This window comes from Argentina silus (assembly GCF_951799395.1).
Source record: "Argentina silus genome assembly, chromosome: 17".
Taxonomy (NCBI): domain Eukaryota; kingdom Metazoa; phylum Chordata; class Actinopteri; order Argentiniformes; family Argentinidae; genus Argentina; species Argentina silus.
Window position 1 is genome coordinate 10,414,646 of NC_139671.1, and position 12,837 is coordinate 10,427,482.

The following is a 12,837-nucleotide window of genomic DNA, read 5'->3' on the forward strand; positions in this document are numbered from 1 at the left end:
GAAGCACTGCCTAATACACTGATAATGAAACTGTAATGTGACAACCAATGTTTAAGAATCGTTAAAGGTGTCTGGTAAAGAGATGTGGGTGAGGCATGCTTACTACATTAAAAAGAGGAAGTGCAATATTCTATGGCCCTGCTTTAACTTGGATAATAATAAGAATTCTAACCTCCAGTTGAGGAATGTGAATATATGCAAAAAAAAAGAGGAAAATCTTTTGCCATATTTGAACCATTAAGTGTTTGCGACTTTCCATGCATCCTGATGTTTGAGCTGTGACCCTACATGTACCAAGACTGTGCAGCCTCAGAGAGGACTGTAATCTGCTCTGAATGCCTCCCATTCAGCCCCACTGCATTAAGTCCTGTCAGGTGAAATGAATCCAAAACATCGACTGCCTCAGGTCACCCTAGAGGGGGTTGCTTAAAGCGGCCATAAGTGCAGGTTGTGCAGGTTGACACTGCATTCCGCGAGAACCTTCTCCACGTGTCCGGAGAACAGAGGGAGCATTGAGCCCCCCGGGCCAGGTTGAAGGGGTGTGGGAGGGAGGGAGGGAGGGGGGGAGGGGTGGAGGAGGTGGGGGCTGAGGACGTGGATGATGATGGGCGTCCCTAGGTGCACTTGGGGGCTTTGACACAGCTCTTCCTGTGTCTGAGTAAGTGAGAGGCTGTGAGAGGAGCTGCCAGAGATCGTATAGGCAGTGTTGCTCTACAGTAAAGGACCTGTTTATCACAGACACTCTCAGCAGGCAGCCTGCTGGCACTCAGGCCCTGTCAACACTCATGCTAAGGCCTGCAGGTGTGCACGGCCATGTTCCCCTCTCCCTCACACCAGTGCGAATCTCTCCAGGTTGATTTATAGACGACGTCCGATCTCTGTGAGTCTGCCAGGAACGGGAGCCTGAGTCAACCTCAAAACGAGCCTACAACGTTCTAGACAGATAAACTGATTTGATGACACAATTTCTCGTACAGATACTGTACAAGCTGTGATTATTTGGGTACGTTTCTAAATAGATTGCATGTTACTTCATCACATGATCAGTAGGATAGTTAGTGTGTCACTATGTGTTGTGTTCATGTTGTGTACTGTATACTGTTGGGATCTGTGAATTATAGTTGCTTGTATTGACACGGCCCTTCAAAATGCACCTCAGGGATCAATAAAGTTGAGTTGAATTGAATTGAATACCTTGGGATCCGGTTTCCCAGTCATGGTCTTGAGCAGCTCGTGGAGGTGGGGCCAGTTCCCCTGGGAGTACCAGCCAGGCTTGTCCAGGGACGGTAGACCCTCGCTCTCCTCCACGTCATTCACTGCAGGACAAAGATAGCAACCTTACCACAGGGTCACCACTGGCTCAACCACATCACTCAATGAAATGAACATACATGACCACACTCTGCTCAGCACATGACCACACGTTTCAGCCTTATGACCACATGGCTCAACTTACGGCCCACAAGCAAACATGGCAGGACAAATGTGATTCTAACAATGTGGATACTTCCTTTACAGTGATTTTGTGAGGGACAAAAAAAATGTGAGAGAGACAAAAGTACCTTGTTAAAAATATACTGTTTCCCTAAGCTGGGGAAGTAAGCCTAATTAGAGCAACTTCCATACTGTATGTTTCCTACACAGATACTATTTTGGTTCTCAGCATGAGGTCCCAGGATAGAGATTTCCTCAACTCTGCTCTTAAGCTGGTACACATTACAGCCACCATTACATCAGCACAGCAGAGGAAAAAACAGACTCTGAGTAAAAACATTCAGAGACGCTGGCCAGCTTCCTCCTCTCATACCCCCCCCCCCCCCCCCCCTGGGTGTAGGGGCACTTCTAAAGCACTACTTTGCAAAAAAACCCAAAAAAGTCTAGACACTCACTCAACAGTCGCACACAGTCATGCAAGAAGAAAGTGTAACAATTAGCTCAAGGGAGGTATTCACAGTTTATACATAACACCACAAAATTCCCCCACAGAATTGCAGGTACATGTTTTAAGCCTTAGTTCTCAAAAAGAGCCAAAAACCTAAATGAACAAATCTGGAGTCAGATTTGGACTCTTCTAGTTCATTGGACTCTTCTAGTTCATTAGAGTGAGGGGGGGGGGGTTTGGCCACCCAGATTGTGCAGCTGGTTAGCACAAACCATAATTTGTTTCTCTGAGAGAAAGGGGCCTGTGGACAACGGCCAAGATAAGATACAGAGAGACTGGAATCTTAAACCGCCTTAAACACCCAGATCATTACAAACACTCTAGAAAACCTTTCCTCTAGGAAAACACAGATCTGACCAATATTTGGATTTGAATGCAAGTCAGTGACACAGTGCCAGTGTGACAAAATAAATACAATTATTTGTCCTGTTGACCTGTTGTGTTGGGTGTCCTCCTCAGATGAATCAGATGTATGACAGCTATGTCATTTCTCCAGGAAGTACAGTAGCCTCGTTGAATGGCCTTAGCAATTGGTGCTAGCTTGTGTTCATCTATGAGTATCCTGCACTTTGAAGTGGGTATTGCACTTCTGCACAGGAGAAATAAGAGCAGTCTTTAAGACAACTGATTGGTACTTCAGCAGCACAGGGAGGAGAACATCCAATTTAATTTGAGAAAGCGACAGCACTTGACAGAGTAAGCCGCACTAAGTTCAAGCTAAGGTTAAATATGCTATAAATATTGTGACAGAAGAGAGAGAAAAAACAGAGGCCTGCCTGATCGCATGCTCGCCCGCACACGCACGCACACACACACGCATGCATGCACACGCACGCACGCACGCGCACACACACGCACGCACACACACACGCACACGCACACGCACACGCACACACACACACACGCACACGCACACATACGCACACACACGCACACGCACACGCACACAGTAACAGCTGTGAGGACGTAGGACCTTGAGGCAAAGTGGAATGAGAGGTATGTGGTCTCTGCAAGCCCACAAAAACTGAGAACAGAAACACACACTGTACCACTAAGAATACCGGGCATCCTTTCTGGATGTGAAGTCCTATGGCGTTTCCACTGTAACCAAAGTGTATGCACAAGGCAAATATTTAGAGAGATCTTGCTGTTGGCATCCTCTGAACAAATGGCTCCTGAATGCCATGCTTATTAAGTAGCTGGAATACGTCTTAATGCAAGCCAAAGTCAAGTATCAATTTACAACAACCCCCCCCTTAAATACAGTTTTTGGCAGATACTGTACTTCTTATGAATACTATAACGCACTCCGGTAAGCCTCAACACAACTTACTCTCATTGACACACACACACAAATTCCAAGAGCGGTACTGGTAAGAAGCTATCATCAGTGCACAATAATATTAGAAAAGATACATTTGTTGACAAACTTCACTTCTTTTACTGAACATATACACTCACTGAGCATTTTATTAGGAAAACCTGTACACCTTCTCATGGTGGAGGTGGTGTAATGGTGTGGGAATGTTTTCTTGGCACACATTGGGCCTGTCAATACCAATCAATCATTGCTTGAATGCCACAGCCTATTTGAGTATTGTTGCTGACCATGTGCATCCCTTCATGGCCACAATTTACCCATCTTCTAATGGCTACTTCCAGCATGATAATGCACCATGTCACAAAGCAAAAGTCGTCTCAAACTGATTTCATGAACATGACAATGAGTTCAGTGTTCTTCAATGGCCTTCCCAGTCACCGGATCTGAATCCAATAGAACACATTGGGATGTGGTAGATGGGAGATTCACAGCTTGAAAGTGCACCTGAAAAATCTGCAGGAATTGCGTGATGCAATCATGTCATCATTGACCAGAATCTCAAAGGAATGTTTCCAACATCTTGTGGAATCAATGCCACGAAGAATTGAGGCTGTTTTGAGAGCAAAGGGAGGTGCTCGGTGAGTGTATATTGATTTTGCTGAAATGCTAATCAGACCCTGTGATAGAAAAGTCTCGTTTTTAACAAACAGTTACATAGTAAACTCAATCTACTTAACAGTGTCCACGGTGGTTAAACTACCAACATACAGTCTAGAGAGATGAATGATTGACTCTTCATCTTATCATCTCTTGACAGCATCACTCAGACACATTCTAAAAACAACAGAAAATGAATGAATACATAAATGCTGCTGCTGCTGAATACTCAAATGGGGAAGCCAACACTTCTATAGAGAATAAGAGCAGGCTGCGTCTGAGACTATTTCTGCCAACGTGGTGAGGCTGGGAAGTTGGAAGGGGAGGGAATATTTCACCGACTGGTGTGTTTCACACATAACACATCCCTCCAGTGTTATTCCTGGCAGAAGGAGAGTCCAGATGGGGGAGCATTCCTGAGAAGCACCACTGCCAGAGAAGCACCACTGCCAGAGAAGCACCACTGCCAGCGCAACACCACTGCCAGCGCACACCTTCAGCCCCCGATTAAATATCAACTGCCAGAGGGAAACTGGGATCATCATGTGGATTAAAAAAAAAAAAAAAACTGACAGCTAATATTAACCTTGTTATAATCCATAACATCTGCAAGACGAGGTGGTATGGCCACCACCTGGTTTGATTTGTGTTTATTAAGAGATTATGTTTTTTTGTTTTTTATGTTGTTCCTGGAAATGAAGTCTTCAAGTGTTATGATTTTCTCAGTGCCTCATCCTAAAAAGGGAAATTAGCTACAGTAATCCCCATCATGAGGTTCTTCTGAGGTCATTCCATTGGGGTGCACATTGTGCAGCTCTAAAATGCTGGCTTTGATGTAGACAGTGCTGATCTACAGGGCTTAAAGTTGGAAGAGTGGGGAAGTTCCTAATCACCAAGCTGTTAATTACACGACAACTGAATTAATTAGTTGAATCCGTTGTGATTGAACTGGGCTAGAACAAAAAGTTTACACACTGGAGCTCTTCCAGAAATAAATAAGGAAACACTGGGCATTGGGCGCTGACGATTGACAGAGCAGTGGGATCCTTCATGGACATGCAGACAGGGAGACACTCACCCAGGGTCCGGAAGGGCCTCTGCTGGGGCACTAGGGAGAAGAACCCAGGCTTCAAGGCATTGGTGATGGTGATGTCAAATAGCTCCTCCCAGTCCTTCCTGCAACAACCATGAAAAATAGATCAATACAGTACAGGCTCAGTAAGAGGACAAAGCTTGGACAGCATCCAATTGGATTTGTGTAGCACAACAACAACAAAAACCTTACTGGAACTAAACATTGGATAGCTGACAAAAAACATTGACCATAAACAGTTTAGGCTATTACAAATCACAGAGGGAAATTCTGGGAAACAATGTCAACATGTCCATTGGGAAGTAAACTCACAAGAGGCTAAATGGACACAAACATTTGTGGTGATTACTAACAGTGGGTTGGCGAGCAACTGCAGGCAGATTCAGGATTGCATCCTACCTCCGCCAGGCACACGCTGAGAGAACAGCCAATAATATATATATAGCCTGCAGACTTCATTACACGCTGGATTGATACATACAGTATACTGGAAGCAGGACCTCATCAACAGTGAGGGTCTGTACTGTACATAGTATCTACCAGCTCTCGCTATATAAGAGCATTCTTACCAGTAACCAAGTAAAGGGAGTGTAAGGAATAACAATGAGAGCGTATAGATACTGTATAGATGAATACAGACTGTCATCATTTCAAGTTTACAGTGTCCAATGGCAATGTCAGAGAGTACATCTCCAGCTGAAGAAGGGAGTAGGCCCTGGAAGGTGCAGGCCTGTAAGTTGTGTGACTTTCGACAGCTCTCTGTCACTGGCTTCCAGCCTGCAGGGTTTAAAAAAAACACACAAAAAAAACAGAGAAGTGTGGGCTCTAATGGACGCAGAAAGAAAAGTCTCTTCCTGACAGAAATATCACTCTGATTAGAGGGGGGAGGGGTTGTTTACTCTGGAGTGGCTTTGTACCAAACGGGTGTGGAAAGAAATGCATACTGTCCATACGAGAGAGACAGAGCTCTTGTCTGGGGCTTTAGTGCACAGCAGTCAGACAGAGTTTGAGTCCCTTGGCTGTGGGATCAGACAATAACAACAGAACGCAGCACACGGGAGGTTCACATGCAGGCCAGCCAGTACTATCAGGACAAAGCTTACTTATCCCAGAGCCACCGACAACAAGACGTAGCCTGCATGATTTCCTCCCCTGGTTATCGCAAACATAAATCTACGTCCCTCAGCCTTGTAAACTCGTGCTCTAATCACACAGCCTCACACACGTACACACAGACACACAGACACACACACAGCCGGGCTCCCACTTGACGTGGCGGCTCCTTGTGAGGTGACACATGTTCTGGTGTTAAAGGTCACAGGGAGGGGAGGGGAGGCCAGTGAAACAGTGGGGGGGAGCAGGGGAGAGGGAGAGGAACAACAGAGAGGCCAGGCCTTGCTGTTTGACAGGAAATGGCTGAGGGGGAAAGCCTCGGCCACAGAGGTCCCCTGAGATGCAGCAGGCATCCAGAACAAACGATTCGTTTGCAGCCCCTTTCTCCACCCTAAGTAGACTCTCATTACAGAAAACAGTCAGCTACCAGCATCATCTGGATGCACGGTTGGTAACCAGATGGACATCAAACGTTACGGTGTCTGGGTAATGGTTGGATTAATAGTGCTGATTAGGAGCTCCACTGTGAATACAACAATGCTGTGTGTGTGTGTGTGTGTGTGTGTGTGTGTGTGTGTGCGTATGCGCAATTGTGGCCGTTTAGATAATGGGCTGAAACACCACACTCAAGCATTCAATAAAGTTAACTTTGCGAACAGCCACCAGCGAACGTCTGCTTTCCCTGGGTCATCTGCTAGCTGCCTGACCGAGTGTGTAAGAGGGTTTCGGCTAGAATAATAAGCCTAAACCACACAGTGTACACTGCAGAGTGGCAACAGTGATACAGACACAGTCCAGTCCTCCCTGGGTCAGCCCACAGCTGCAGCTGGCCAGTAATGAGTCTATGGAGAGCCTGTTAGGACAAACAGTACCCTGCACATGTTCAATAGTAAGGGTCACTCTAAAGTGCTCTGTATTTCTGCTTGGCTGGAACGAAGCTGACTGTGCACAGCGTTGAAACAGAACGGGTGTGCCGGTCAGCAGCATGCTGGAGAGGGTGAGTGGTGTGTAGCAAGTACATGACGGTGACTGAAACTCAAGACAGACATGTGAACTGAGAGTGACTGAAGGAATGAGTGATGCCATGCGAGAGCTGCACAGTACAGTACGTGAGCTGGGTGAGCACCCGTATGGACTGACCCAGTATGGCCGCTCCTTTAGCCTGTCCTGAGCAGAACTTCCCAGGCTGTCTAGTCCAGTAATAAATACGTCTGTCTGTGGTGTGTGTTTTATGGCATGAGGTGGTCAAACAAGGCTGTGTGGCTGGCCAGGGTGCAGTGTGTGGTCTGGTCTGGTCTGGTCTGGTCTGGTCTGGTGTCAGTCTCTCACCCCAGGATGTGGTCACAGATGAGCCTGCAGTAGTCACTGTGGGAGCTGGTGATGAGGAGGAGGACCTTGCCTGCGCTCTTCATGCTGCGCAGCCACGTGATGACAGAGTCAGAGCAGGGCTGAAGGTAGCGCCCAGGGTCCCTCTTCACACTGGGGAAGTATGTCCCAGCATCCTCTGGAGTGACACACAAACAAACAAACAAATAGCATGATTACAATGGTGTAAACAGATGCACATGCAAGAACTTCATGGTAGCCTCCTACTAGTGACATGTCATGACAACGTTTATACCAGCACCGTCATTTCTCTTTTCAATGTTCTCTCACAGAATTATACACAGACAGATGTAAGAAATGTGTGATAAATAAATAAACCGTGCGTTCCTTTCTGTTTATCACATGAAGCTTAACAGTCCAGAATTGAGAATTTGAGAATTTTCCATGTACAACTTGAGTATTGCAAGAGTCATATGGCAGACAGCCCTAAGTGGATGAATACGGCTGTGTCACATCCTGGCTGAAGTCAGACACAGAACTCCCCGTCCACCCCAACGCGCACTGTTTGATGTTAGGAGGTTCTCTGCCAGCCAGTGGTTTTCATTAGAGCATAACGAGCAACAGACACACTCAGTCAGTCTTCCCAGGCAGAACAAGCAGCCGGGAGACACTGTGACACTGCCTGGACTGACAGGGTGGACAGAGGAGGGTGGGGAGACTGAGACTGGCTGACTGGCTGAGAGGCACTGAGACACCCAGTCCCTCAGTGAGACTCAGGCAGCAGCAGGGGGTGAGGGGGATCTCTGGGTCACGCCCCCCCCCCCCACACACACACACACACACACACACACCCCCAGTGAGGCTCTGAGGACGGGCTGCCTGCTCTTCAAAGACCCCCGGCTGGGAGAACCAAATACTAGGGCTAAATATGGTACACCTCTGATCTCTGGTATGAAAGCAGGGACAGTCAAAACATCCCTTTTGACCCAGCATAATGAATACAGCATCAAAAGCAATGAGTATTGGCGTCCATTATAACATTCAGCACATCAACACATTTTTGTTTCCCTTTTTTGGGGAAAATGCCATTTTGTGTGTCACGGGTCAACATGATTTGGTCAAGAAGTGATACTGTGTGTATAAAGTACTGTATTTAGTATCATCTTACAAAATGTAAGATCGCAAGAAGGCCTATTTTATTCATGTATATTGGGAAGGTAAGACTATGTTTTTGAAACATATTACATAATAACTTTACATTTACTGTATGATCTGTTTGCATTTGATTGACTGTCATATTCATTAGTTGCACGTGTGAAAGTCAAATTTTACTCCAATATAAAAGCATACAGTACGTAATCTTATTCAACAGGAAGTGGAGTTGTATTTGCCCTCAAGAGGAAGAATGTGCCCAATATGTGAGAAGTGGCGTTCCTTTTTTTCACAAGCAGGAGAAAAGAAGGCTTAGGAAAACATCCCGAGGGCAGATGATTGGCGGGTATTCATCAGACCAGGTGTTTACCCTGGCACAGACAGCACAGCTCTCCTTTAGGGAACATCACTGGGCCCACCGGAGAGGCCATGGGCTACACGTAGACTAGGAGAGACTCAGACATATAGTACAGCCACAATACAGACACACACACACACACACCCCCTCTCCAGAGGTCAAGAGGCTACAGAGACCACTGGCTCATGGTTAATGCTAAATAGCTATATAGAATGTATGCTATGTATGAAGAGGCTGGAATGCTAAAATAAAACTGTTACAGCTCCCACATACTGTGCATTGAAAAGTTACCTGTTAGTCAATTTGAACAATTAGACCAAACTCTGGTCAAGTCTGTTCTGAGGAAGACATTAAATATGCCTTTCTTCCAAATTATCAGAGGGAGAGACAGAAGAGAGTAACAGCATGCATTCTATACCTCATGATTCTTGAGACAAAACTGTTGAGGGGTTGTGAACATTTTGAACATGCTGCTCTCTGGTGGCACAAAGGCAGTCTTGCATCTACTGTGACCCTCATAAGTCATCATCAGATGTGAATATGGATATGGATAGTTTGACAATGACAAGATATGCATTGCACAGAAAAGCACCTATTTGCTAATGTCAATAAGCTGAAAATTAAAATGAGCAGCAAGACACATTGGCGATTGAAGGTCTATTGGTAGCTCCACATTACAGACATTCATCCAGCTAACATTCTTAACAGCAGATGGCAGTATTGAACGACAAACAAAGAGGGATCTCCAAAACCCAAATAGCAGAGCACAGTTCAATGAGAGTAGACCAAAGTCGCTTAAAATCGTATAAAAGGGATGAAACAATCAAAAACTAATAGGCAAACACCTGCATTTTCAGCAGTTTTATCAAAATAAAGAACAAAAGGGTATTGGGATCATTTCACACACATCTGGCCCAGTTCTCTACCAGTTTCCTCCAGTGTATTTTTCACAGTCCATTTCATCTGCAGTTAAACAGAACAGCCTGGTCAGCAAAACAAAGTGTCTGACAACCACAGGGTGGCCCCTGCTCTCCCTCTGGGATCTTATCCTGCAGCACAGAGACCAAGGCCATACAGTTCATTTCTATCCAACACATCACACATTCACAGCTCAAAAAGAGGGCCAATGAACACTTCAAACACTGTTGTTGGTTGCACTATTAATACGCAGGGGTGATAAAACAGCACTGCTCAGTTAGTTGGTGGAATCAATGGTACTTCAGGGGCATTCAAGGACATGTGATCAAACCTCAGGTCACACAGTGCAGAGGACACTTAAATCTAAGGCCCACACCCAAACACTGTGTGTGTGTGTGTGTGTGTGTGTGTGTGTGTGTGTGTGTGTGTGTGTGTGTGTTCATTACACTGAAGCCCGAGGCTGGACACAGTAAAAGAAGGGAGGCAGGGCCTGGCTGGAGCACTGCCCAGCATCTGTAAGCACCACGACCAGCAGCTCTCTCACACATCAAAGCACTCTGACAGGATGCACAAATCAACAGCTCCAGTGCAAATTAGGGCAGAGCACAGGACCATTTCACCAAGAGCTACACCACAAGTTAGGATACAAAAGCTAGATGAACATGCATTTTCTTTATTATTTAGGGAAACAACAGGGAATATACAGTAGGTTATCACAATAAAAAAGAAACTCTAAATGTACTGTTTGTAGTCCTAATTACAGTTAATATGACACAACAACATTCTCTTGTATACATAAATCACACAGAGCAGATCTTTTTAGAGCAAAGCTATAATCTCAAATGTTTTCTCTCGAGATGCATCCAGGCCAACCTAACTTACCATTGGGATATTTATTCCTGCACCTGTTTGAACCCTGGGAAAAACAGTGAAAGCCATCACGGCCAAGGACTGGCCATTTTTAGAAAACCGACCACAAATTGCTGCATCGTGTCCCCTATGACGCATTTTTTTTATCTCTCTGGTCAGTGTCAGACAAGGAAAATCTTAATTTGTGACCCATGGTAACAATAATGGCATGGTTCAAGAAAGCCGAGGGCACAGATCCTTTTTTTTTTGTAATTTCTGGTTTTCATACAGCACAAGCAACAGACAAACATTTAACAAGATGGTTTAACACAGCTCCTTGTCTTCATGATTGGGTAGTGCTGTCATCAACATCATGGAGTATCCCTCAGTGTCTGGGATTAAAAAGAGGGCTGATTTAAACAGGGCTGATTTGCACACACTGAGAACCACTAGAGACAGTAATGATGGAAACACAGCAGACCTGGGGCTGTTGTCTGTCTCCGTCTCTCTGGCACCTGATACCATTGGCATTAAGACAGCTAGTCCAGATACTGAGCTTAAATGAAATCCCTTTCAGTATCAACACGGTCTGTCACTGAGGAGGACAATCTCTTTAGAGATAAAAGAAAAGACAAAAAGTGAGTTACAAAAGAACAATGGATGGCAATTCAGATGAAAAAGATGGTGGTTTTGGGTCACCAATGTGCATTTAGCTCTGGGAGACACTGACGCCAGATGTATAGTCACTCTCCCCTTGAGGCAAACGTGTGGACATTGCAATCTGTCATTATATAAAACCTAGGCTATATTTAGCAGGGATATCTTAGGGAAAAGGCGAGTTGGATGGAACTGTATTTCAGGATCTGATCTCCAATGAACTGTATCTATATAAGATTTGGTACATGGGGGAACAATTTGCTCAGCAAGTATCATACCATAGCAAAAGATTTCAAACATATAATCCTAACACAAACCCCAGCCAAAGACCCACTTTCAAAACCCTAAAACTAACCTTGATGCCACCACCTTTCAAAATCCTTACCTCTGGCCAAGCTGCTAGTACTGTAAATCAGGGGCTAAACCACACCAACAGATTTACCTATGGGATGTGATGATTACCTGAGTTTGGCTAGTGTTCTGATGTACATTGTACAGTATGCCCTACCTTCCACTCAAATAAGACATCGATTCATCTTGAAAAGATCTTTAGAGATATCATTCAACATTGCGGTTTTGATGCATACTGAAAATATGTTTGACTTTTGTGAACCACCTTTACACTAAAAACCTAAATCCAGGCTTCCCAGGATTACCTTAACAATACACATTTACAGAAAACGACTTTAAATACACCCACACAATTGTATGTCATCTAGTGTATCATCTAGAATCCTCCCAAGATGCCTCTTTACATAGACATCTCAGTCACCACAGCTGAATACCCCTGAGATGCCCATGTCTGTTTATGTTAACTACTCCTTCCAATTGGAACAGGGTAGAAAACTGCTGACACAAGGGGGGGGGGGGGGGGCTGAAAAAACACCGAAACTGAAAGTGCAAAATCCAAGCAAGTCCAGCCAGGTTCTTTTTAATCACAGGGGTTTATGGCAGTTATATGATGATGAATGATGCTCCTGTCTTAAGGTACAATCTCCATAAACAATGCCTTCACTTCTGCAATTGCAAACGTTCTTACAGCAGCCTAAAAGAGAGTTAGTTACTGTCGTTAGTGTATAGCTAGTCTGGCAGACACTGTAAGTGGATTGGGTGGGATTTATCTTTACCTCCTCTGGTAGGCATATGATATGGTAACAAAGGTGCTACTGTAAAACAAATCATGGAAGGGTTTAATTCTGAATGATGTTTGAAGGGGTTAAGGTACACCTGAGGATACATTAACAGTTACAATTGATAGGCTGAGAACTGTGTGCTAGTATCAATGGAACGGAAAAATGATAGGCAAGCAGCCTTGTTTGTAGTCCCACTGGGCAACCACTCCACATATACAAAGCTCAAGTTGCTAACACACCCATCAGCACAATAATAGTGGGGGAGATCTACTTAAACTTTAATGAATACCAACCACAGCGAGAGACATGAAACTCTGC

The 12,837-nt window shown here is 44.9% G+C and overlaps 1 protein-coding gene across 1 annotated transcript in view; it reads right to left on the minus strand.

Annotated features, from left to right (window-relative positions):
* nt5dc1 (5'-nucleotidase domain containing 1) overlaps window positions 1-12,837 on the minus strand; it is a 35,990-nt gene that overhangs the window by 5,355 nt on the left and 17,798 nt on the right. Inside the window, exons 7-9 of the mRNA XM_083688638.1 lie at window positions 7,456-7,630; window positions 4,999-5,096; window positions 1,195-1,316 (exon numbers count right to left, since the gene is read on the minus strand). Coding sequence (XP_083544764.1) covers window positions 1,195-1,316; window positions 4,999-5,096; window positions 7,456-7,630 — 395 coding nt within the window. The remainder of the gene's footprint in view (window positions 1-1,194; window positions 1,317-4,998; window positions 5,097-7,455; window positions 7,631-12,837) is intronic.